Source organism: Spea bombifrons, chromosome 4 (genome assembly GCF_027358695.1).
Source record: "Spea bombifrons isolate aSpeBom1 chromosome 4, aSpeBom1.2.pri, whole genome shotgun sequence".
Classification (NCBI taxonomy): domain Eukaryota; kingdom Metazoa; phylum Chordata; class Amphibia; order Anura; family Pelobatidae; genus Spea; species Spea bombifrons.
In genome coordinates, this window is record NC_071090.1 from 73,700,818 (window position 1) to 73,728,369 (window position 27,552).

General features: G+C 40.4%; 1 protein-coding gene across 1 annotated transcript; it reads left to right on the forward strand.

Moving 5' to 3' along the window:
* The first annotated feature begins 10,611 nt into the window (after window positions 1-10,611).
* BBS4 (Bardet-Biedl syndrome 4) lies at window positions 10,612-22,757 on the forward strand. The gene is made up of 16 exons (XM_053465022.1): window positions 10,612-10,699; window positions 11,259-11,304; window positions 11,833-11,912; window positions 12,342-12,405; window positions 14,160-14,271; window positions 14,938-15,010; window positions 15,348-15,401; window positions 15,589-15,716; window positions 17,608-17,662; window positions 18,331-18,399; window positions 18,831-18,983; window positions 19,635-19,806; window positions 20,869-20,938; window positions 21,130-21,268; window positions 21,410-21,614; window positions 21,736-22,757. The coding sequence occupies exons 1-16, from the start codon at window positions 10,676-10,678 to the stop codon at window positions 21,840-21,842; spliced, it is 1,551 nt and encodes a 516-aa protein (XP_053320997.1). The 5' UTR covers window positions 10,612-10,675; the 3' UTR covers window positions 21,843-22,757.
* The last annotated feature ends 4,795 nt before the right edge of the window (window positions 22,758-27,552 follow it).

Here is a 27,552-nt window from a genome sequence, read left to right on the forward strand (position 1 = left end):
TCTGTAGTACTTCCCTTCTTTCTTCAACAGTTTACTTAAATGTTTGGCTTAATGCGTGCTTTTCTTGCAGACACTGCATTGGATACGGATGAGGGATATTTATGAAACACTCCAGCCTTCATCGCTCCAGTGATTTATGGATCACTCCAGTGATTTATGGATCACTCCAGTAAAATGTACACTGGCATGCATGTATACTATATTCAACTACATTTACTACATTTGAATCCATGCATCGCCTACAAGAAGTAGGCCTACTGCTTGTACATATGTACTTTGTTAAACATGTGCAAGCAGCATACTTAACCATGTTGGCTTCTTCATTATAAGCTGGCAAGGTGGAAAATGGGCAACAAAGTCCATACAAAATGGTATAAAAAGCATTAAATATATATTTTGGGGGGGGCACTAGAATGTCCCTTTAAACAGTTAGCGCATACATTGAAAACTCCAACACTACATGTTAAGCTTTGCTACAACAGAAGAAAACATGACCTCTTGACTGTCGGTTTAACTCCTTCCATTATTTTTATGTTTGTGTATACACATACACATTTATACTGTAGCAAGCATTGATGATTTCCGTTGCTTCTGCACCAGAAGCGGTATGGCATGGTAACAGGATAATGTCCAGCACTGATCAGACTACTTTACTTTGGGGTTTTAGGATCAGAATTGTTTCCACAAAAGCAGGCATAATACTTTATGCTAGACAAGCAGAAAACAGAGGGGTTTGTTTTTTTTTTTTTTTGGGGGGGGGGCTGTACTCAAAAGGAAATGTTTCCAAAACTAAAATGTTTCAATATGCTTCTCCCTACTGTTCCTGGACCTAATAGTAGAGGCCATGTTAATTTAAATACTGTGAGCATTAAATAAACAGTTGTGTAGTGTAGTGAAGAGGTTGCTATTGTAGGCTGATGGTTTAAGCGGCTTGGTGATTATGAAATTCTATGGTTTACCATATAGTACAATACAATCTAGCAGTTAGTCTAAGAGGACATATACATACAACTAACTTATGTCTGAAAACACATAATGCAGCAGTCTGAAAACAATGCAAAAATTATGTTTTGGGGTTTTTGGTTTTATTAAGAAAAAATTTTTTTTTTAATCCAATACTAGAAATAAAAAAATAAATACATTTACTACATAAGTGCATCAAAGAAAACCGGATTCATCGTCAGATCTATATGTTGCCATTACTTACTTCTCTTCCCTGCCAGAAGGCCTGCAGGAGGACCAGATCTTAGATAGATGGAGGAAGACATCCATAAGGGCTATCAGCTCCTCCCTCACCATAAAACCTTTTAGGGGACCAGGTCCAACCATGACATATCCAGTGTCAGAAATCCAAAATCTCAAATCCGTTGTGCTGTGTAATGATGGCGGTGTTTTTCAGATTAAAAAAAAATACATAAAAAAAACAAATGTGCACTGTGCATAAAACGTTGCTATTGTGAAAAAAAAAACCTATACACTGAGTGATCCATTTGAAGCCTGAGCCCTTAAGGCTGGTGTGATAAAAAAAAATCACATACAGACCAAAACACTGGGGCTAGTGATACAAAAAAATAAGAGGGTACTAACTTTATTTAGTTAACATGCTGAAGTGCACAATTACAAGTTTGTGGGACAGCACCTTGATTATTAATATTGTTTTATATAGCGCCATCATATTCCGTAGCGCTGTACAATGGGTAGACAGGACGTAAGTAGTATATGACATAATTTGACTTACAGAAACAACAGGTAAGAGGGCCCTGCTCAAACAAGCTTACAATCTAGAGGGCGTTGGGGTGTATTACACAATAGGTAAAAGTACCATTGTTAGGGATGGACCAGCCATACTAGTGCAAGTATTGCAGGGGAGGAACTAGGAAATGTGAGCTAAAGGAATATGGGCGTTAATCTGCAATATTGTAAGCATCTATAAAGAAGTGGGTTTGGAGGGGGAGGGCATTCCAGGGGCATGGGGCAGCCCTTGAAAAACCTTGTAAGTGGACAAGATAGCTATAGGAGAGGATAGAAGGAGATCATTGGATGAGCGGAGGGACCGGTGAGGAGTGTATTTAGAGATGAGTGAGGAAATGTAGGTAGGGGGACTGCTGTGAAGATCTTTGAAAGTAAGAGTGAGGATTTTGAAATGAATCCTGAAACGCACAGGCAGCCAGTGAAGAGACTGACAGAGGAGAGAGTTGTTAGTAAAGCGATGGGAGGTGAAGATAAGTCTGGCAGCAGCATTCATGGTTGATTGTAGAGGGGTTAGACAGGTAAGAGGGAGACCAGCTAAGATAGAGTTACAATAATCAAGGGGGGAGATAATGAAGGCATGAATAAAAGCCTTAGTGGCATCCTATGTTAGGAAAGGACGGATGTGGGCAATGTTTTTAAGAAGGAGACAGCGGTTTTTAGAGACACTGAATGTGGTGGGGGGTGAACGAGAGGTCAGTGTCAAGAGTGATACCAAGACAGCGAGCATGAGGAGATGGGGAGATGATTGCACCATTAACATTAAGGGAAGCTGATGAGGGAATCTTAGCAATGGAGGGAGGGAAAATGAGAAGTTCGGTTTTGGAGAGATTGAGTTTTAGGAAGAGTGCAGACATCCAGGTAGAGACAGAGGCGAGACAGTTACACGATCTAAGAGAGCGGGAGAGGATAGCTCTGGGTGTCATCAGCATACAGGTGGTATTGAAAGCTAAAGTATGAGATTAGTTTACCAAGTGAGATAGTGTAAAGAGAGAACAGAAGGGGTCCTAGAACTGAGCCTTGGGGTACCCCGACTGAGGGGAGGAGGGGAAATGTTACCGGAGTCGCTGAGGTAGGAGGTAAACCTGGAGAGAGAGCAGTGTCGCAGAGACCAACAGCGTTAAGAATTTGAAGGAGAATAGGGTAGTCCACAGTGTTGACAGTAGCAGAAAGGTCCAGTAGGATTAACATGGAGTAGTGGCCCTTGAATTTAGCAGTCAGTAAGTAATTAGTAACTTTAGTAAGGGCGGTCTCAGTAGAGTGTCGAGGTCGAAAACTAGATTGAAGAGGGTCAAGTAAGGACTTTGGAATAAACTTAGTTAATTGGATATAAACAATTCTTTCAAGAAGCTAGGAGGCGGGAGGAAGCAGAGATATGGGACGGTAATTGGAAAGATTGGGCGGATCCAGGGAGGGCTTTTTCAAGATTGAAGTAATGGTAGCATGCTTGAAGGAGGATGGGACAGATCCAGTAGAGATGCAGTAGATGGAGCAGATTGAAGATGTGAGCTAAAGTAGGGACAAGAATATATAGAAGACTGGGTAAGATGAGAAGGGATTGGGTCAAGGGGACATGTGGTTGGACAAGAGAAAAGAAGAAGAGCATGTACCTCCTCTTCAGTGAGCGCAGATAATTTCTTAAATGTAGTGAAGGAAGAAGAGGTCAGTGGGTAGGAGGGTGCATAGACAAAGGGGGGGGTGAGGGCGGGGGGGGCTGTGCACATATTTCATATCTGATAGTTTTATTATTGATGTAGTAGAAGAGGTTTTTGGGATAGGTTGAAGAAGGGAATTGAAAACACTAAAGACTTGTTTAAGGGTTATGCGACAGGGAGGAGATGAGGGACGTGAAGTAGGTTGAGAGCAGAGTAGCAGGAACTCAGCGTTAACTTATAGTGCAGAAAGCCAGACGTGGAATGAGACTTCCACCAACTACGTTCAATAGTATGAAAGTTGTCGGGTTACAGTTGTGTGCCAGGGTTGGAAACATGCATGTCACGAAAAGCGAGTAGTAACTGGGTCTACATCCTTAAGAGCAGATGTGAGGGTGGAGTTATAGAGAAAGGTAGCAGTGTTAGGGCACATGTTAGAGATAAGAGAGAGAGTAAATCGGTTGAGAATTTCCCAAAGTTCATAGAGCTAAAGTCTCTGGGGTGCAAGGAAGCGAGTAGGAGGTAAGGTTAGAGAGCAGGATAGGAAGTGGTGGTCAGAGAGGGGCAAAGGGGAATTAGAGAAGTTAGTGAGAGAGCACAAAAAAAATGAGGTCCAGGGTGTGGCCATCATCTAGAGTAGAGGAGTTAATATGTTGTGTGAGATCAAAAGAGGAGGTAAGAGTAAGAAATTTCCAAGCTATGGGACTCAAAGGCATGTCAACTGGGATGTTGAAGTCCCCAATGATGACAGAAGGAACATCACAGGAGAAGAAGCCATGAGGAAAAGTGGTCAAGAAAGATGTTAGCCGGGCCAGGGGAAGGTATATAACAGCAATGCGTAAGGAGATGGGATTAAATAGTCTGATAGCATGGACTTCAAATGAGGAGAAAGAGGGTGATGGAGCAGAGGGAATAGGTTGTAAAGTATAAATTGGGGAGAGTAGGAAGCCTACCCCACCACCCTTCCCTTCGTCAGGTCTCTGAGTGTGAGTGAGGTGCAGCGGGAGAAGCAGTGTTACAAGAGGTTAGACAGGTTTCAGTTCAGAGAAGGTGCAGTGAACTAAAGGCAAAGTGGTCTTGTAAGGCTGTTTGTTACACACATAATGTGCGTCCCAGGGTGCAAAGGTAATAGGGGGGTAGGAGGAGCAGCAGGGTATGTGGACAAGATTGTTGACGTTTCTGGAATGTTGACTGGGAGAGGATAGGGAAGAGAGCAACAAAAGAGGGCCAGAATTTGGAGAAATATCCCCAGCTGCTAAAAACAAGAAGAGAGAGTGAGAGAAGGTGGGAATAGGACTTGTGTGAGCGCAGAGCCGGCCTTAGGTGTTCTGGCGCCCTGTGCGGACTACTCCTCTGGCGCCCCCCCCATCCCAAAAAAAGAAAGGAATAAAAACTTGTAACAAAACCCCAATCACTATATACTACGCCAAACATTGATGTGGTGTAGGCCTACCACTTCATTGTCTGGCATAGTAGTAGGGATGCACCGAAACGAATTCTGGACTGAAACCGAAAGTGCAGCATTTACCTGGCCAAAACCGAATATGACCCCCCCACACCATAAAGAAATCTAACACTTTTATTTAAAGTAACACACCAAAATAGGACAAAACAATTAAATAACAATATTCACAATCACATTCCTATCATGCCCAGGCATACCCAGATTCCAGGATGTACTCGTAGACTTGGCATGAAAGGAGTATGATTGCCCTATCTACCCCTTCTCACTCCCTTCTGCCCTATCTACCCCTTCTCACACCCTTGTCCCTATCTACCCCCTTTCCCTTGTCTCACTCCCTTCTCCCTATCTACCCCCTCCTAACTATCTACCCTTTCCCTCTTTGAAGTTCACTTACCTTTCAGGAGTCCTGCGGTGGGGGTGCAAGGCCTCTGCCTCCCAGCTCTGCCACTGTATGGAACAGTATAGAGTGATGGGAGTTATGATGTACTTTTAGAGCATAATTAGATCATGAAAAAGACATTGGGAATGGTACAGCATAACACCCATCACTCTCACACACTTACCAATCCACACGTATACCAATCCACACGTATACCAATCCACACGTATACACTAATCCACACGTATACACCAATCCACTAATCCACACATATATACCAATCCACACACATACCAATCCACACATACTAATCCACACATATACCAATCCACACATACACTTATCCACACACATACCAATCCACACATATACACTAATCCACACATATACCAATCCACACATATACCAATCCACACATATACCAATCCACACATATATACCAATCCACACACATACCAATCCACACACATACTAATCCACACATATACCAATCCACACATATACTAATCCACACATATACCAATCCACACATACACTAATCCACACATATACCAATCCACTCTCACTCTCACTGAATGCTTTCCTACCTTTCCTCTTTTCTCCTTACAGCTCCTTTTCCTTCTCTTCGCTCCTCTTCTTCAGTTCTTCTATCTTCTTCCGGGTCAGAGGGCACGGACAGCAAACCCCGGCGCACAGCAGCTGTTGCCGCGCGGATCACAAGGGAGCGGTATCGGAGGTCTTTAACAGACCTCCGGCTCCCTTGAGTGATTTTAAGCCGGGTTCAAGGGAGATCCCTTGCGAGCCTGCTCCTCCAGCGGCGGACATTACTGTCCGTCTCTGGAGGGGTGCCGGGTGCCCCCCTGATGAGCGGCACCCAGTGCGGACCGCCCCCCCCGCTAGGTACGCTACTGGCGGCAGCGGACCCCGCGGCGGAGGTGGACCCCGCGGCTGCGCCCCCTGGAGTGTGGCGCCCTGTGCGGTCGCACAGGTCGCACACCCCAAAGGCCGGCCCTGTGTGAGCGGAGAGATTGCTGGGAGGTGGGGGAAAGAAAGGAGGTGAAGTTGAAAAGTGCTTGGGATGAGAGAAGGGGAGAATAAAGTAACAAGGGAGCAATATAGACATAGTGTGGAGGTGCTGGTGGCTGAAGAGAAATAACTGTTCTACTAATAATAGAGACAAGTATAGTTAAAATGATACGATTTATTGGCTAACAATAATTGCGAGTTTAATTGCGAACTTTCAAGACCAACTTGTTTGGTCCCTTACTCAGACGTTATTGAAGCTAAAACAGAATTTTCTAAATACAAAAGCAAAATACAAATGTTTACAGGAACAAGTTGTTTGTAAATAATTTGATGTTGGTGAGAGGATTAACCCCTTCAATCCCAGGGGTTTTTGGTACCTCAAGTCCCAGAGCAATTTTGCCATTTTTGGGCTATGTCAGTTTAACGATTATTCTCTTTTCCTGTGAATAGTGTACCCATGTAAACTATATATAGAGCTTTCTTTTGATACCATAGTTGGATGATTAGCTGAAAATTTAGAATGATAAATTTTGTAAAAACTAACGAAAATTTGAAAAAAACACCAAATTTTTTTAAAATGTTCCCTCTGAATCCTCACAAAATTAGGTAAAGTGAAAATCCTCTCCAAGTTTATCAATTCAGGTGTCCTGATTTCAGAAATACCTAATTTATATAGATTTTCCATACTTTAGAATTTTTATGCTTATGGCTTAATGGGTTTGGGGGTTGTGAACGGGGGCAGGAGGGTTATACTGGGTAGATGTTATGCTAGGGCAATGGGATGTAAGGCTTTTAAATTTTTTTATTATCTTTTTTTATATATTTTTTTATTTTTAATTTTTTTTTTTTATATATATGTTTTAAAAAAAAATGGTTAGAGGGCCTCATAGCGACCTCCTGAACATGTTATTAATGCCAGTGATGTCACTATGACATCACTTAGCTCCAGTGCAGCGGCAGGGATGTGTCCCTGAAGCTGCAAGAAGGGCTGGACGTACCGGTACGTCCATAGGGGATTCTTGGAATGCGTTTTTCGGACGTACCGGTACGTCCATAGGGGATTGAAGGTGTTAATGGTTTGTAATGTTATAATGGGAGATGAATTCTCTGTCTCTATTAAGGCCAGTGAGTAGGGTATTAAACCTGCAGATTAGTTTGACCTCCCATATTTCTCTCTCCCGCTGGGTGCGGAACGATCCCATCAGTACTAACAACTTCAAATCTCGAATGTTGTGTCCAGGCTGACAGAAATGCTCTCCAACAGGTGTATCTATTTTTTTCTGGTTGATGGTATGTCTGTGGGAATTAAATCGTTTGTGTAATGCTTGGCCTGTTTCCCCCATATACATCGTTGTTGGGCATTTAGCACACATGATGAGGTACACCACATTAGATGATTTTGCACGTAAAGCAGCCATTGATTTTGTGGTGTAAGTGTGAGCTTGATATCTGTATTTCATCTGTGAGAAGGATGTGTGCACAGGTCTCGCATGTCTTTTGTTGGCAGAGGGAGGTACCATTTGCTGTTCGCCTGTGAAGGGTGCTCTTCACTATCCATTGTTTGAGATTGGGAGGCTGTATGAATGAAAGCAGTGGGGGATGTGGGAATATTGTCCGAAGTCTTTCATCAATGTGCAAGATTTCTTGTAATTCCTTTGAGATCTTGCGCAGGGCTTCCATTTGTGGATTGTAGGTTACCACTTATGGTACTCGATCTCTTTTTTGTGGCTGCTGGTATCTCAGAAGGTTTTCTCTGGGGATATTGATAGCTTTCTGTATTTGGGAGTCTGTGATTCTAACGCTGTACCCATGGTTGATGAATTCATACCTGGGAACTCTCCGGGTCAAGACCCGAATCCCCGGGTCGCGGGGTCTTGACACGTCCCGCTCCCCGCCCATTTCCCCTTTAAATGGGGGAGTTCCCGCTGACAGGGGAACGCCCACGGACGTCAGCGGTGTTTCAGATAGGTTGGTCTATCTGTTGGTTTGCGGTAGAGTGAAGTCTGAATGCACTTGTTCTTAATGTAGATGGTAGTGTCTAGGAATTGGATGTCCAGATGATTAGTATATCATCTATGTAGCGGAGATAAACCAGTCGTTTGGTGTGGCAGGTGGAGATGTAGTTCTCCTCCAGTTTGGCCATGAACAGATTGGCATATTGTGGAGTCGTTTATGTGCCCATTATGGTCCCCATTTTCTGGAAATAAAAGTCCTGTCCAAATGTGAAGTAGTTGTGGTTGAGGATAAACTGTATTAGTTGTGTTATGGGTTCCATTCCTAGGTTCTCCTGTTCTAGGTATTTGAGGCAAGCTGCTATCCCATCACAATGGGGAATGTTGGTGTAGAGGGATTCTACATCCATGGTAGCAAGAATGGGGCCATCAGGAACTGTGCCAACGTTGGTAAGTTTGTTTAGGAGATCGGTGGTGTCTTAGAGGTAACTGGGCAATCCCTTTACTAAGGGTATAAGGATTTTTTCAACCCAGCCAGAAATGTGAAAAGAGAATAGAATGTTGGTAGAGCACACAATAAGCAGTAGGCAGCTCTTGAAGTTCCAAGTTCCTCTTTGTCCTTCCTTGTTAAACTTGTTGTAAACTCCTGTAAAGTGGCACTTTGAAAATTGGCCTGTGCCTTGAATGTCAGCTCTGATATAGGGATGGCTGCTTGTTAGGTATCTACTAACTGATTAATTAACCTGCAATAAAATCACAGACATAAGGGGGAGAGGGGCAGATAGCTAAATGCAAAAAACTGGAATACATAGACAATTAATTAAGCAGGACAGCCGCAATTATGCAGATTACAAACAGGGTAAAGGCAAAAAAGTTGAATACTTGTAGATGAAAGAAGAGAGATGATAAATTAGTTCCTGATGATGTGTGTGGGATGAGTATCAGCAGAGTAATTTACCGCAGTTCTGTGTATTTTCTCTGATGGGGATTGGACAGTATTGATGTGTATATTTCACAAGTCAATGTGTCTGCCTACAAAATATATTATGTTTTTTGCTTTTTCACAAATGAATTAAAAAGGTGTACATAAAGGTAACTGGTGATTATTTTGTTTACAACTCCCAGGAGTGTTATTCTTAGAAATAAGGTATATTATTTGGCCTTGATGAGAGGGAGTTGGCTAAGTGTGATCTATCAAAATTAAGTTCCAGATATTAAGATGATGTGCTTTTATTATGTTTGCGACAATCAATAGTCAAATGTGCAAATGGCAGCATCCTATATAAATGGTTAGTTATTTAATGCATTTCTCTAGAGCACTGAATATACACATTATATTATATGTGTTTATTATTTTAAATTATGCTCACGGGGTGGTAAGGGTTTATTCTGTAAAGCCAGAAGTTAAATTTCCAACTTCAGACCATACCTGCCAATTCCCCCTTGGCACCCAAATCCTTCCTCCCACCATTTGCTCTTTTTGTAGGAGCTCACAATGTTTGCTGGGTCTGACTGTAACACACAAACGTCACAGTAATGTGCATATAAACAAATAGAGAATTTGTTCAGAAATTAAAGTGCATAAAATACATTTATGGTTATTTTTCTCAGGCACATAAATAGCGGTCAATGTTTAACGAAGTTACAAAGAGTCTTGGTAGAGCCCCACCATGACGCTAGCTACATGGCCAAAGCAAACGTGGTCACTAAAAAAGCGGGAAATTTTGCAAGCCTCACTTCTTTATGAAGGACTAGCTCTAATAACATTCTACTACAAGAAGAGCTTTGTGGGCCGAATATAGCTGCATGTGTGATTTTTATGAAAGTCACCTCACTTGAGCAAACTATGACCAGCTGAACCCTTCTGGCAGGAGAAACCTGCGTGAGTTGGCCCTTCATCAAAATATCTAGCACATCCTGAAAGGGTCTTGTGTTCTCTGCAATCCTGACTGGCACCATTTTATAAATGAAGACAATGCTCCCACACATTAAACAAGTACATATAATTTGAAACAGACAACCTGGTTTCCACATAATGTAGTGGTTTATTCACTAAAAACAGAGCAGGCAGAAGAATTGCCCTCAAGTAGAAATGGTCAATACTGTGTGGAAACTGAAGAGATCTCACCGATTTAAGCATACATTATACAGGCATAAGCTCTTCCTATAGCAGAGGTTCATAAGGTACGGTGTCAAGGCTCTTAAACCACAGAACTCCTGCAAAGTCTCCCTTTAGAGACCTCACCGAACATGCAGCTCAACGGTACGCAATGGCAACGCGTCACCTGTGCTACTTTTTAGGTCAGCCACCCAGAAGCGCTCACACTAGGAACTAATTACAACGAAACGTGTCCCGAAGAACATAATTTTCTGATGTACGGAGAGGAAGTGATATCAGTATGGTTGCCTTGGTGAATAAGACTCTACTTCCGCCCATCAAATAAACAAGGAGATGGCGGAGGAGCAAGAGAAAACGGTAATCCATTACAGAAAAGGCAGGATGGGTTTTATAAGGCAGCGCTCTTAAAAGTAAATGCCTGTCAGGGTAAACGTAGCCGACCGGTAGCGGTGAAAGCATCTGGTAACCTCAGATGTCTGTTTTATAATCCGCTGCGTCTTTTAAACGGCGGATTAATGTGCAACCTTCTTATGGCTCGCTGCTCGCGAAACGGTAGATGAAGAAGTGAAAAGCTACGCTATTCCGTTCGTTGTCATAGAGGTCGGCAAGCTGAAAGCAGATCTAGTCGTCCCAAGTACAGACTTAAATGTAGACAAGCTTCTCTTGTTACTATGGCAACAGAGATCGACACGGTACAGCAGACGTAAAAATAAAGTGGTCACGAGAGACGTGATTATGGCTCATAATAGCTGTAATATTAGCACTTTTGGATGCTAGTAGTTTGGAATTTAGTGTTTGTTTTCACATGAATTGCTAAGACTTGTAATCGTTGAGTAATATCAACCATCTATTTTTTTGTTTAGTACTGTCTTTATTTCATTGTCTTCATTTTGAGGTCACAATTTCTTATTCACAGGTCCCTCCAGAATCTTCTGCCTTGAAAAAGTCACGTTTAAAGAAAGGTGGGCAGAGACATTCCACCATCTATACGATGCCTGTTTACCATTCTCCATATGTCACATAGCGTGATCAGTATGCATTAAAAGTAGTTACTTATAGGACATCTAGATATAAGGGATTCATGTGTCAAACACATAGCAAAAGGCATGTATGATTAGAAGGTTCTAAATTACAAAAAACAAAATCAGTAATAAGCAAACACTAAAACGTAGCAGTCATGTAGAAATATTATTACCTTCTATATAAAGTGCTCACAATATAGTAACACTGTCTACTGTTTTATTAATTCACTATTGGAGATTATGATTATAAAAAGTGATTCTCGTGCTAAACAGTGTTCAAGTTAATGCCCCTGCTTAATTGGGCCATTCAGTTTGTTGCTTTGGTTACTTTTATCAATAACCGCTATTTGTGTTTTTGTCATGGTGGAGCTGTGAAGTTTTAATGTATGAGTGTCAATTAGGTCATTTTTAATATTAATCACAAGTGATTTGTTGCGTATGAAACATTAATCATCTACTTGCTGGCAGCTCCAGAGCTTCCTATCCTGGAGAGGCGCAATTGGCTTATTCACTTGCACTACATGAGGAAGGATTATGAGACCTGCAAGGTAAAAAAACATAGCAACATATAACTCCACAGCAGGTTAGCGGATCTGGCCTAGTTTTTTCCTACTGTAAACCATTGAACCTTATTTGATCATTGGTCTGGTTTTATATTGAGGATTGCCTATTAATGATCCCATGCATGTTTAAATGTCCTCACTGCATTAACCGCCACCACTTCAGGAAGGATGTTCCACTCCTGGTGAAGTAGCACACCTTACATCATACTTGTACATGACTTATAGCTGTTTGAAATACATCTTAAAGGGGGGTTCCCACCAAATTGTTTATCACTCATAAAAATAAGTCTTCTTAAGTATTGTGTTGTGTTCCCCATTAAAAGTAGTGTGCATAGGTGTTCCATTGTTGAACTCACATTGTTGTAAGTGACAATGTATGAGCTTGTGGAATATAAAATCACTCACTCTTTCCAGGCTGTGATTAAGGAGCAGCTACAGGCAACAGAAGGAGTATGTGAGTACGCTATATATGTGCAAGGTGAGTGACTAGTATATCTCATTAAGATTTATTGATACTCTCCCTTCTTCTGGATTATTCTTCAGGCATTAAATTTCACACTGAGCCAGCCCATTCTGGGTGGCAGTTGCTCTGTAGAGTCATTATGGAGTACTTGTTCTTTAGGCTATAGGTTAATTCGCCATGTTTTTGCCATGCAGTATGTGGGATGTATAGACTTTTGGAAGGGAACCAATTGGCAGTCATACGTCCCCCTTACTGCAGGGCAGCATTTTATCTGGGCTGGTTAGCAATGTGTAAAGATTATATGTATCCTGGAAAACATGGCCGGTGGTGTCCTCTCAACTGTACGTTTGTCAGCATCATTGCCCCTTTTTACCTGGAAATCAGTAGGGGGGATTTCTGTGCAAATAGGTGGGATCTTGTTACACTTCCTGGCACTCTCTTGCAAGCCAATGCTGGAGCCAGATTTGGTATAGCAGACTTATGATCTGGACCATTCTAAGTAGATGATGGTGGAAACATCAACCTGTTTCTGTTTTTACATAAAACCAATTTAGAAGTTGAAAGAGGCAGTATAAAAGTATATTTGGTGGAGGATTAACGCAAAAAAAATGTTTACAGCTGCTGTCAGATTGTGACAGTGTAGCTGCATTGTGCATTGACTGGGTGACTAAGACAAAAAGCAGCAATAATTTAAAACAGGGCTCGACAAATCCCAGGCGCCAGGTCGCCATGGCGACAGAGAATTTTGTCCTGGCATTTTGTCAGCCTCTTACATCCAGAAAAAATTGTGGATGTAAGAGGCTGAGTCACCACACGGGGGCGCTGCTGCTGCTGTCTGCCCAGGAGTCTGGGCAGACAGCACAGCCACTCAGAGCCCGCCCCCGAGCCTGAGATCACTCCCACGGAGTGATCCTGTAGGCTGAAAACGCGGTTGCTGCAAAACCAGCAATCGTGTTTTCAGCTGCCACAGGCAGCTTCAGGGAAGGGGTTTGTGTGTTGATTGGGTCCCCACACAAGTGTGGGGACCTGACCCAACACCCCCCAGCTGCCTGATCGCTCCATGAGAGCGGCAGTGCAGCGTTAACCCCTTCAATGCCGCGATCATTTAGGGGTTAATTCCCGTTTTGTACGGGGCTCTGCTGCTGGTGGTCTGCCTGGAAGCCCAGGCAGACCAGCAACAGCAAAAACGAGCCCCCACAAGCCCTTTGATGATTCCTGTAGGCATGGAAGCCTACAGCAGTCATCAAAGACTCACCCTTGCAATGGCTGGTCTATAGACCAGCAATTGAGTCCCAGCTGCCAGAGGCAGCTTCAGGGACAGGGGAGAGGGTTCTTCGGTCTCCACATGGTTGTGGAGACCAGCCCCAACACCCCCCTGCTGCCTGATCGCTTCCTGAGAGCGACAGTGCAGCGTTAACCCCTTCAATGCCACAATTGTGTATGACACATTCGTGGCATTGCAGGGGTTAACATTTGTCCACAAGCTTGTGGGGACTAAATATCAGTCAATGCTGTGCTCCAATGGAACATCAGCATTGAAAGAGTTAATAATAATAATAATAATAATTTTAAAAAAAAACAGCACTGACCTGAAAGTCCAGTGTGCTTCCAGGTCAAATGCTGTGAGTTTAGTAAGTGGGCTGATGATGATCACATCACTCCTGACCAACTGTTAAAAATACTGGCTCCTAACTTTTTTACCTGGCGCCTAGATTCACAACAAATTTGTCAAGCCCTGATTTAAAATGTTCAAATACATTTTCTTTCAGCATTAATTCTGAGATTGGAGGGGAAAATCCAAGAGTCTCTTGAGCTGTTCCAGACTTGTGCAATCCTGAATCCCACCAGCCCTGATAACCTCAAACAAGTTGCACGCTCTCTGTGAGTTTCCCGTGGAATCTATCTATTTTATCTTCTCTGTAACATTGCTTTTAGGTCCTTCTATTCACTCTTTTGGTTGTACATATTAGTTATTCTACCTATTATTGTCCCTTTTAAGATGTTCTTCAACATCTCTTCATCTGAGTTATTTGGTCATTCTTCCTCTCTCCTAATTTGAATATTGCCTTAAACTAAAGCAATAAAAATTATAAATCCACCTGTGTGTATTTGAGTTATCTTTACAAGTTATTGTAAGGGTAATTTATTGAGTAACATTGTCCAACCAAGTCATTTATTGCAGTAGCATATTCTCGGTGGCAGGTCCAGGGGCAGCAGACCCTCTGCTGCTTAAGCATGTGTAGATCAGGCTCCCCCGTCTACCGCTGCTCCATGTTGGCAGGTAACTGTCCTAGTTATGTTCCATAGGAACCTTACTTGCCACTGCACATTTTTAAGAGGCTCAGCCTAGGGCAGTACTCAGGCAGAATACACCAATGCTATCAGTTATCCTTAATCACCTTCTCGTTCATCTTCTTAATTTTGCAACTCAGTTCTTTACCTTCTGTCAATACATAGCCTTCATTTCATATAGTCTGCCCCTTACTGTTATTTGATGTTTATGATTCTTCTCTCTTTAGTGACATACATTAAATGTGTCTATCATAGATTCTTACTTGGAAAACATAAAGCAGCCATTGAGGTATACAATGAGGCATCCAGACTCAACCAGAGGGACTGGGTATGCTAAAAGTGTTTCTTTCTGAAAATCCTGCCCCACTATGTAGAACCAAATATAACAAGCACATTGATTATAAATAATAAGCATGTTAACATAAGTGTGTTTCAATATTTTAAAGCTAGCGCACAGCAAAAGTTAATTTTTATGTGAAAAATAATTGATAATATGCCAATAAATGTCATATACCATTGATCAACTTAATTGAAAGACCATGCTCAGCATATCACACACGTATGTTTTCAGGCTTTCTGTTCATCCAATAGATACTGCTATCATTTATCACACATTATCTGTGACTCTTATTTCTGCATCTTCACTAAATTCTCTCATTCTGTAGGAAATATGTCATAATCTTGGCGTGTGTTACTTACATCTGAAAGACCTTGCCAAGGTGAGCATGGAGGTTGAGGACTGATCAACAGTTTGTCTTTATGAGGAACATAAAGGATTGTATTACTCTTTTTGCAGACATTTTACATGCTAACCGTAATTAAGATACACCTGTCTTTTTTTGTTAATACATATTGTCATTATTTCTGCAACTTAAGCAGGGCCATATCTACATCTTCCCTCTACAGAGCAAGCAGCAGTTGTCTCTAGCGCTACAGCTGCACAGACAAGATCTCAGCTCCATGGTACTGGGCAAGGTTCAGCTCATGGAGGGAGATACAGATGGTGCTATCCAAACCTACCTACAGGCTCTACAGTAAGTGTACATTTCTATGTTGTAACATTTTTATATTATTCTAGGGCTATACTGGGTCAAAAAAGTTCTGAGGGTGGAGATACCAACAGCATGGATAATGTGTGTGACCAGAAGGGAAGGTTGGGTGTAGATCAAATGTTGGACTGTATCAACATGTTGCTTGTTTATTCTCTAAATCCTGAGATTAATTTGTAGAAGACAATGCAGCACTTATATTTTAAACCAGTTATTGGTGGTTGCTACTGCTGTGTTTTTGTAACCTTCCTGATCAATGCAGCTAGTGGCCGAAATGCTGGATTTTGTCTATTGACCATCTCCGGTCCTAATTTAAGCTTATGGCATTGGGGGGAATTTTAGTTCTGTCACCCCATTGGCAGTAACCTGCTTAATATAACAGTGCCCATGATGACTGTATGCAAGGTGTGTGTGTACATGTAAGACAGACCTCTTAGTTATTGGATTCATTATTGATGGGAAAATAGAAGTAATCACAGTAGATTTTTTGAAGGTTCTGCTAATTGCTCTAGAATTGGAATTATAACTTGAAGTGCCTTATTTTTTTCAGTGCAAACCTGCTATCTGTAGGGGACAAGTCTGCTTTGATCCATTTTTTTTATATTACAGTGTAGCAAAGTTATTAGAATACTAAAGCTACTGATTTCCTCTAGCAGTAAATTGAGGTAGAGTTTAAATGGTAGTTATTCACATAGCACTAGAACAGAATGAACAGTCACTCCTATTTCCCAGTGGAGAGAATGTGTAATCATATACTGATATATTTTCACCACTGGTGTTCAATTAGCAACATGTCTTGTAGCAGCATGCCCTGAGATCTATCACAGTGGTGTATCGTTCTTCTACAGCCTTTAGTAATATGCTCAAACCCCTATAAAATAGGTTTTAAATGAACGAGTGTTCCGTTATCCCTGTCCTAAAGGCAGATTACAAGTTTACGAGTTTTAATTATCATTGTGGCAGTAGGCATTTAGGGTTACTGGAGCATGTTTTGCAACATTACAAATAGAGACATCCATTACATTACATTCCATATCCTTCCATTATCCATGCCTAGGTACGGAAACATCAGATTTGATGAAGAAGTACAGTTCTATGTAATCTTTCAATGACATATGTAAAAACTGCTAGTGTTTTAAATGAGAAGTCTTATGGAAAAAATATTTTTCTTTGCGTTTTAAATAGTGTCGCATACTGTCATATAGTAAAGTACTGAAGAAAACTAAGTTTTGATTCACACTGGTCCAATACGCATTATCTCATTTAATGCAATATTTTTGTTTCATCCCAGTGATTATTTATGGCAATAATGAAGTCTTGCTTATACTACTGGAATGTATTTCACCAAATGCCTTACTTAATCAGAGAATCCTACGCGTGTTACGTATTCTATTCCTAAAAGCTCGGTGTGTGTTTATCCGATATATTGCGCCAAGTTAGGGCCTAAGCACATACAAGGAGACATTACACAGCTTTTACAAACATTGTATCTTGTGAAAACATTTTATTGAAACAGAAACATATCTTGTCATTAAAAATACTGTTTTTAAGTGTTGCTAGTATTAAAAGAAAGGAAGAAAACTATGATGCATGTTCCACATTAATTGAAACAATTTAATCCCATAAATTAAGTGCCTTTCGATTCACTTTAGATGGCATTCTTTGTCATGTTAATGAGAAAGATACTCAGCGGGTCTCAGGTTGTGCGACTATAGCGTATATATATCACATTAAGTGCAGAGATATTGTGAAATTGGAGTGTGTAGTAGATATTGTGTACAAAAGGTGTAATGGGATTACAGCTCATTGCACAGAAAACATGTTGCTGTCTTGTTGCATAGTAAGTGTGTCTCTCTCTTTTTTTTTTTTAAAACAGATTATCACCTGAAAGCACGGAACTGTTAACAACATTAGGACTTCTATATCTTCAGGTCAGGGAGCATGGTGAATGTACTCGGTGGACATGCCGCATTCCCAGATCCTATACTCAAAAATGAAATTGTTTACTGGTCAAATTAATCTGTGCGTACACGCTAGAAATCCACCACATCTATGTGCTATTGACAAGTACCATCCTCCCTACCATTTCCAAAGTTTTCATGAACAGAAACTAGATTGAGCAACCATCCGTTACAAGGCCATGTGGTTAAATGCTAATTTACAGAGGAAAATGTACATGCAAATTTTTTATTAAAGGTCAATGGAAAGTTAGAGAAAAATTCTAGTTAAATGCTACCTGGATTGGATGTGATCCCAAAGAAAAGACAAAGCATGGCCGTCTGATGTGGTTTCCCTCCAGAATATAATAGGGCCTAATGAGTCTAGAAAAAAAAAACACATTAGTCTTAATTAGTCTTAATGCTCTTAAATCTTATGCTTTTGTCTGTCCTGTGGTTTTTTTCTTCATCATTTGCACCAAAAAAGCTGGTGAAATCTAACACGCATATGACAAACATAAATAAGATATAAAACAACACTTGGTTGTTGTGTGCTTCAGTAAGCTAGTAATAGAATGACTGAGTGTGCATGTATTCCCTTTCAGTTTGTTTGGCCTTTTTGTATATGGTCGCCCTTACCATTTCTTTTCTCCTCAACACAGAATGGATTATACCAAAAAGCTTTTGAATATCTAGGAAATGCTCTTACTTATGATCCCAGTAATTATAAGGTAAGTAAATACACAATTTGCTTCTAGATGCACAGTACTATTATTTTCTTGCACTTAAGATGAAAGTCTTGTGTTAAAAATGTAAACCAGAACGTAAGAGAGAGCTTGAAGAAATCAGGTTTACATCTCTGCTTCAAAAAAAGAATTGAGCTGGAAGACACTAAATAACTTATTTCTGCACAAAACTGTAAGCTTTTCTGTACCTTGACAGAATCCACAAATTAAATTCTTTGCCAGTTGTTCTGGAGACATCTCCCCAAGCATGTTGAAAGCAGAAATTAGGCAATGGAAATGTTTGTTTTTTTTCTCATTTATATTAAGTCCTGCCATTAAACCCTTAAGCAGCCCGTCATTTACTGCATCAAACAGTTTTTCCACTTGTTTGGGAATTTGGGTCACAGGATACTATTATTTTCTTGTGTCTTTCCTAGGCTATATTGGCAGCCGGCTGTATGATGCAGTCTCATGGTGATTATGACGTGGCCCTCAGCAAGTATAGAGTTGCTGCCTCCACTGTCCCAGAAAGCTCTCCTCTGTGGAATAATATTGGCATGTGTTTCTTTGGCAAGAAGAAATATGTGGCGGTGAGTGTGTTTACCATTTGTGTGCGTCTCATCAGAATAAGGGAAATATGATTACCCTTTGCTGGCTTGACTGCTCAAGATTAAATAGACACTTATAAAAACCACTAAGGAATATTTTCATTGTAATGTTACAAGATTGCTAAACAAAATAATTTATTTGCATAGTGCCAACTTTAAAACTAGCACATTGTTGCAGTTGACTTTGTAAATCTAGTTACATTGTCCTGTTGAGATACATTTAACATTTGTGCTGTGCACAAAACCGCCCTGTGCCCATATGTTTCACATTTCTGGTCTAGATCAGTGTTTCTCAATATTTAGCTGTGTTTAACTAATTACAGATTGTGTCAATCAAATTCTGCCAGTACCGGTAACATTTTACTTAAGTACCTCTAGTAAAAACTATTGTCAAATGCCATAAACATTTGAGGTTAGAAAGGCTCTGAAGTGCCACTTCAGAACTCGTTCAAGGGGAACACATCCCACAGGTTCAGAATTGTTGAACTTTTCCTACATATTACAGATGTGGGTACTGGTGTATGCCTAAGAGACAAAACATCTATGGCTTGTTTGTAACAAGCTGCCAATTATTGCATTGATTGCTAGTCCCTGTCCTCAAACCTCCCTTAACTGATGACCACTCATTTGCAGGCGATAAGCTGTCTGAAGCGTGCACTCTACCTTTCCCCATTTGACTGGCGTGTGCTTTATAATCTGGGTCTAGTTCATCTTAGCATGCAACAGTACGCCTCGGCTTTTCATTTCCTGAGCGCAGCCATATCTCTTCATCATGGCAACGCAACTCTATATATGCTGCTGGCAGGTGAGCAACAAAGTGTAACTAGTTTTATTTCTGAAAAATGGGTTTGTTTTATATTAAGAATAAAACAAATGAGTGAAATAATAAGTAATGCTTCCATAATCCAGGAGCCAAGATATCGGAGGCTGCATCAATCTCATAGTTCTCAAATTAATTACCTTAAATTCAGAAATACAATACATCGTGTTAGTGGCGGCCGTACAACAAGTCAGTCTGTTGTGGACCTTAGTACATTGGTTTGGAGAGTAACTCTGCACCGGTGGGTTTGAGTAATGTGTGACAACAGTTTGTACAAGACCATCCATGGGTTTTATTTGATAAACAGGACTTCTGTAGCATTTCCATAATCAGTCAGCTCAGCGTGGTATTTTACATGGGAAAGTCTCCTAAAATATCATATAAGCACCTGCAATTGTGACCTACAGGTAAGGGACGTTTAGTAAAACAGAATTAAATAAAACCAACTTTTCTTCAATGTAAACTCCGTTACTGTATATAACATCAACTTTTTCTTTAACCCTTTGAGTGGCAACCAGGTATGGTTGGCAAAAAGCTACAGAGATACCAGATTCCCGTCACTCAAAGAGTTAAACAATTCCATTGCACGCCACAGAGAAAGGTATGAAGACCACATTTCAAAATTCAGAATTGTCTCTTTGTTGTATGTTGGGGTCCACTAAAACATTTTGTGCAGATGTCTGAAGTGGTCTTATGTCATGGTAGATTCCACATCAAGGGTGGCACATGTTCTTTTCTCTGGTTGGTTCGGAATTTCCTATTGTGAAATGTACTGCTAATCAGAGTGAGGGAGGGAGACTTGAAGGGAAGAGGCTGTACATAATGGTTAATTGGCTCCTGGATTTGAAAGAAACAGAAGCCTTACATACATCTATCTATACATTTATACAAGCCCAGCCAAGAGATGGTACAAGTGCACAAACTGAGATTATATGGAACTCCTGTGTATTTTATGGGTGTATATAGGCATATGACCATATGGTTCTTGGTATCTGGGATATATGGATTTGGCTCACCTAACTTTTTCAACATTGCTTTCTTTCCAAGTGGCTCTCACATATTTGGATGATATAGAGAATGCCAAGAGCTCCTATCAGCAGGCAGCAAGTTTAGACCAGTAAGTTATATCAGAATACCAACACTGGCTTAATGCCTTTATTGTACAGTACCCTTTGTGTTATCTACTTTTCTTCTGATGCCTAGGGTCCCTTATTTTTTTCTCCCCTGATTTTTGTTCTTAACCATATAACCATGTACTCGTATTATGTGCTAGACTTTACGTTGTATGCTGACATCTGTATCTCTCAGGACAGACCCTTTGGTGAATTTGAATTTTGCTGTGCTGCTCTACAACCAAGGAGATAAGAAGGGAGCAATGAACCAGTATCAAGAGCTAGAGCATAAAGTCGGTGCGCTCAGGGAGACTTCTACAGAGTTTGACCCTGAGGTCAGGAAAAAGTGCACCTAATTATGTCAAAGAAAATAAGATTGTGCTTTTGAACTGTATTTCGGTTTATAATTACAGTCTTTGTTATGTGGGTAGTATCATTATTTTAGCAGTGTTTTTCATGGATTTGCCTCTTTATAGATGGTAGATATGGCACAGAAGTTGGGGGCAGCTCTGCAGGTGGGAGAGAGTCTGGTTTGGACCAAGCAGACAAAAGACCAAAAAGGAAAGCAACGAGGGACAAGAGGTCCTGGGACAGAACAAACACCACTGGGGTCTAACCAGGCATTGGGACGAGCAATGTCATCAGCTGCAGGATATAGTAAAGCCCCAGGCCTAACGACAGGTGAGAGGAAGTGAGACCTTCCATCTACCCAGCAGTGCTCTCTTGTTATCCTCTGCAATTTTGTCACAAACACCATCTATTTACCAAAGATAAGGAAATAACTCTTGGTTGTTTTCTGTAGGAAACCCTACTCCTCCAGTCTCGAAACCTCCCTCTCTCCCACTGGAACCTGAAGATACCACAAATTCTGGTTCTGTTCCTGCAGACTATAGGAGGGGGCCCAGCTAAATTTCCCAAACCCTCACCATGAAAAGAACACCAGCAGGACCTATAGACAGAGACCCAGTAAGGCGTACATTAATATGTGTAGATAGAACGCCAGAGATCTAGAAGGAGAAATGTTCAGAAAGTGATACTCGGCATGATGTGTAAGCTGACATGGTGATGTATACATCATTCAAATAGACTACATAGCTGGAATAGACTGTAACACTGAACATCTAAGCTTTGTATAGAGGCAGACCCTCAGGGAGACCCATCTTTAGACTTATACCTCACTGTGATGGGTCTGAAAGACATATCGATTTACATAAATATTTGTATAACTATCACAGCAAGTGCAGTGTGCTGTGAGGAATACTAGTACTGGATTTATCATTATTTATATTTTAATTTCACACAGTATAAGTATTGTCATTCTCTTCTCTAATGCTGTTATCTGCCTTCAAAGGTAGTTTTTTCTTCTATTTGATAAACATTGGTTCTGTTTTCTTATCCCCTTCTAAGAATGGGAGACTGATGCTTCCAGCTTACATGTGTTTAAATGACAGGTTAGCAAGGCACCAGAACATGGTGCACATTCTAGGCAGAAATGAATAAGTATAACAGTTAAGATCCTGTATCTCCTGTGACCCTTTTGCCTGGAATGACTAAAACAGGAAGCTTGAAAGAACATGGCAGCCTGTCCTCACCACAGGGAAACTATCGATGTAGCACTTATGTAGTATAATTGCTGAGCCGCAACAAAACATCCTAAATGCATTATTGTAACTAGGCCATATTTATTCTTGCTAATTACCTTTCATAACGTGATCTAGATATTCATGTACCTTATTTAGCAAATTATGTGATTTGAATAGCTCCAGCACCAGGCTCCTACCTACAACAGTGTCTGCATGCTACAATTCAATAAAGGCATTTTTTTTTTGCAACACCTTAATTAATGAGTTTATCTTCCAAAAGTGCTTTATCTGTAGTGGTTTTCAGTGGCACAAACCAATGCCCTCAATATGTAATATGAAGGGCCAGTAACGGGTAATTTCCTCTACAAGAAGCACTGACTTGACCCTCCGTAATGCTTTATTTGGGGTCTTATCCCAAGTTAACTTTCTACTCAGCGTGCATCGTATATATCGTGTCAAGAGCATTACAAGTGTTAAAAAAAAATTCCATGACAAATTACATTATTATGTTACCTTGAGCATAAAATATACTGCTGTATACAGTAATGTGGGTTAGATTTGACAAAAGTCTGGTTTTATCTAAATTCAATCCATTAAGCTTCCTTTTATCTGCAGATCTGAAGGCTGCCATTGTTGTATAGATATTTTGGAAACCCTGCATAGATACTGAAATAAACAGATTCTTTATGGCATTGCAAATTAAGTCTGTTCTTCAGATCAAGAGTGAGCTATTCTATTGTTCAGCCGAGGCAATATAAGTCTATATATGTCTAGTAGATGGGGCTAAGATAACAATAAGTAGGACATACAAATGGCTAATATGCAGCTGGCTGACAAGTAGACTTATAAATTTGCAAAAACTTGAACTGTTTTAAGAAGAAAACCACACAATATTTTTGATGGTAGTTCCCCTTTAACCTGTTCGCTACGCTGTAGATGTACAGGTATGTCCATAAAAGGTTAGGGAATATGCTTCTAAACATGTACCTCTATGTCATGTTTTCCTGGCATCAGGGACATCTCCCAGATGCTGCGTGGGGATCAAGCTGTCTATTCACAGCTGGTAGTGCCCTTGTCACCAGAAGTAAACATCACTGGCTTCCTGCTGACAGATCGAGTATAATGGCGCTTGGTGTGAGCACAGTTACACTGTTATATAAGGAATGCCCGATCACAATGCTGACACCCGCTGAAAGGTGACTTGAGGAGGAGAGAGACCCAGCAGTGTCTAGAGCCTGCTAGGATCCCGTTGGCTAATTACACACATTGCGATCTGCAATGCAAGGCTAATAGGGTAATACATACTGGTTGCATGTGGCCCTCCAGAAAGTAAATGCATGTGGGGTATTGCTGTAATCAGAGGATGTTGCCGAACATAACTTTTGGTTATTGATCAGCAGTGAAACCTACTGTGTAGAAGAAATCCTGAGTGAAATTCCAAATTTTTATTTCAGTACAGGTTTCTTATATATTAGTACTCATAATTATGTGTTTGTGTGTGTTGAATGGTTTTAAAACAGCCTTACTTGTTCTGAATACAAGGATGTCCAAGTTGTGTGGGTACATCAAACACGGAGAAGAGAAATCTTGATTAAACCAACATATAGTAAAAAAAAATGGCAAAAAATACAGTAGCTGTACTAAAACCCCTCAGTACTGAAGGGGTTAAAGATTAACTCTTCATAAATGTTGTACGGCCACTTAGCCTTATATATATAATATAATCGGTACTGCTGAACCAGGCCTGTTTCTTTGGGTCAGTTAGATGTACATTAAATTATTGGTCAAGTGACATGTTGGGGACATGGTAAGTGGTCAACTCTGCTGAGATTGTATCTGAATATTTAAAGAGACATTATAAGAAGTGTTATAGTGATATGTAGTATACAGCCTGTTTAATATGTTCACTTGAGTTACTTAAAGCTACATAATGACCTAATTACAATAATGTGAATGGAAATTGTATTTATTTACTTTTAACAAAAAACAGCACTCCAGCAAATTCCTGTAGTTCACTTTTTCAGTTAAAAAAGCGCTCCAATCCCAGCTCACACCTACATTTTTATAGTCCCTCTGTGGCAATGAACACTTAGAGCAGTACATACCACTGCAGACACACATGGTATATAAACCTTAAAGTACAAGTGGGACTGTGACATAACTAACATATGACGCTGCTATGTTAATGCAAAAGCAGCGTAGAAACGGACTGCCTGCAGAGTTTGATCACCTTACCCCAAGCTGTCCTGGCTCCAATAACATTGCCATAGGTTTTGTCTGAGCAGAGAGTGTCTGACCTTTCTGGTTAACATTTGGGTCATAATACAGCTACAGCAGGAAATGTGCTGTTATTGATCAGTCTTGGGAGAACATTTCTGTAGCTGCCTACACTGCAGGATTAATCACCTGTATTGGAAAACAGTTGAAGTCATTTAAATGGATAATTGTAATGTAGGGATACGTAAGACAACATCCTTATTTCTAAATAAGTTGTATAACAAGTTGTTAAATTAGATTTCTGACATAGTTGGCCAAAAGAGTCTGTGGTGTTTATACAACAGCCCTTATAAAGAGCCCGGACTGGCCACCTGGAAAACAAATGGAAGACAAATGGACACTTACTTTTACTGCTGCTGGAAACCCATGCCTCATCTATACTATACTATAAAAGGCAAGTGGGGATGTGTATTTTTTTTTACCCAATAATGATCAAAGAGGTAGGAATAATAAAAAACTAATGTGCTTTCGGTTATTAAACAATAAATAAGACCGGACCCTTTAACGTACCAGGTATGCATTGACGCCCTTTACCTAAGTGGCATAACATTGTCTGTTCACCATGAATTTAATTTTATTTCTCCAGTAAATTTACTCTGGGCAGCCTGAGGGTTTCCATGTTTATTTAAGGCTCTTACATTATGATGCCAAATGTTAAACAGAGTGAATTTCTCTCGCTTTTTTTACACCAAAATGTTCTTTCCCATCATTATAAATGTCAATTTGTTGAATTGACCAAAGAATATGAAATATACACAAATGGTTTTATTTAAATCAGGATTCTTAAATCATTGTGAGCAAGGTTGCAGTATCTAGTGAATCGATTTCGTTATAGTGTGTGTGTGTCTGTGTGTATATGTATATATATATACACACACACACACACACTATATGGACAAAAGTATTGGGACACCCCTTCTAATTAGTGAATTAAGGTGTTTCGGCCACACCCATAACTAAAAGGTATATAAACTCAAGCATATAGAGAAACATTGGCAGCAGAATGGGATGAAGAAAAGAAGAGTTCAGTGACTTTAAACATGATAGCGACATAGAATGCCTCCTTTGACCCAAGTCAGTTCATAAAATGTCTGCTGGAACTGCCTTGACTCGCTGTAAGTGCTGTTATTGTGAAGCGGAAGTGTCTAGTAGTAGCAACAGCTCAGCCACAAAGCAGGGTTGCCCACTGCTGAAGAGTGTAGTGAGTAAAATGATCTGTCCTCTATAGCATCGCTCACTAGAGTTCCAAACTGCCTTTGGAAGCAACATCAGCACAAGCAAGAACTTCATGAAATGGGTTTCCATGGCTGACCAGCTGCAGACAAGTTGAAGATCACAATGTACAAGTCCAACCGTCATCTGGAGTGGTGTAAAGCACATATCTACTGGAGCAGTGGAAATTTGTTCTGTAGACTCTAGCGTCACCATCTGGAAGTCTAATGGATGAATCTGGGTTTGGCGGATGCCAGGAGAACATCACCTACTGGAATACATAGTGCCTACTGTGAACTATGGTGGATGAAGGATAATGGAGCTGTTTTTCAGGGTTGGGCTAGGCCCCTAAGTTCCAGTAAAGGGTTATGGTAATGCTGCAGCATATAGATAGTTTAGACAATTGTATGCTTCCAACTGTGGGAACAGTTTGGAGAAGGCCCTTTTATACTCCAGCATGACTATTCCCCAGTGCACAAAGCAAGGTCCATAAAGACATGATTGGATGAGTATGCTGTGGAAGAAGTTGACTGGCCCACACAGAGCCCTGACCTCAACTCCACTGAACACCTTTCGCCTTTTTTTTAATTTTGCAGATGGAGATATATGTACACATACACACAAAAAAAAGACATGACAGGCAAAAACAGATAAGCATATGTAAAAGGAAAAAAAAGTAAATATGGCAGTATCTGTTGTCCCTAAAGTAAAATTGTAAACTAAATCAGAATAACGGAATACTAAACATCGCTACCATATCTAAAGTACATATATTAAGAAGAAAACAGCAGTAGATGAGAAACGCCCAAGGCTCGTATTACAGTGAATAAGCAAATATCCTGGTTCCCATTACTCAGACATGCCACTTGATTCTCCAACTACTTGAAACGTTAACTAGGCATAGGATGCCATAAAAGTCCTGACAGTCAGCTGTTTACAGAGCTCTGCAGATGCTTATTTTGCATTAGATGAGCTGGCAGCCCAGTGTCAAAATCTGAAAATTCAACATTTTTCTCCAGACTTGCTGGCTTTTTCGTGATATATTATCCATCTCTATTTTTTTCTCTTTTAAAGTAATAGCGATGACAATGATTTGCCAAAAAAAATAAGGAAATTGAGTTCTACTTACCAGCAGTGTTCTTTAACCCTTGTCCAACCAATTTACGTTTGTATTTATACAGGATGTATGTGAACAGACTTCCTATAGCTGCTCATCAGATGTATAATTAATTGTCATTGCTGGAGCCAGTGCATTGTAGGTCATTGAAATCAGACTTAAAAGCACTCTAAAATACCAAATATAAATAGCATGCGGTACTTTCAGATATTTCAAAAGACATAGAAGTTAAATTTTAAGCTCAAAAGCTGATGTATCCCAGCACGCAGCTCATTGAACGCTCTGGTAACACGCTTTAGAACTGGTGCAGAAAATAGGGAATTATGTAAAACTCCCAAGCCGTGACCAATACGGAATTTAATTTCACAGTAGGTAGGCCAAAATCTTTAACTGAAAATATATTTAAAAAACTTTCGTAGGATGAATTAAA

Coding starts and splice junctions, on each gene's coding strand:
- BBS4 (XM_053465022.1), top strand. CDS start 10,676: ATGGCGGAGGAGCAAGAGAAAACG. Junction 10,700..11,258: donor CGGAGGAGCAAGAGAAAACG/GTAATCCATTAC, acceptor TCTTATTCACAG/GTCCCTCCAGAATCTTCTGC. Junction 11,913..12,341: donor AGGATTATGAGACCTGCAAG/GTAAAAAAACAT, acceptor CACTCTTTCCAG/GCTGTGATTAAGGAGCAGCT.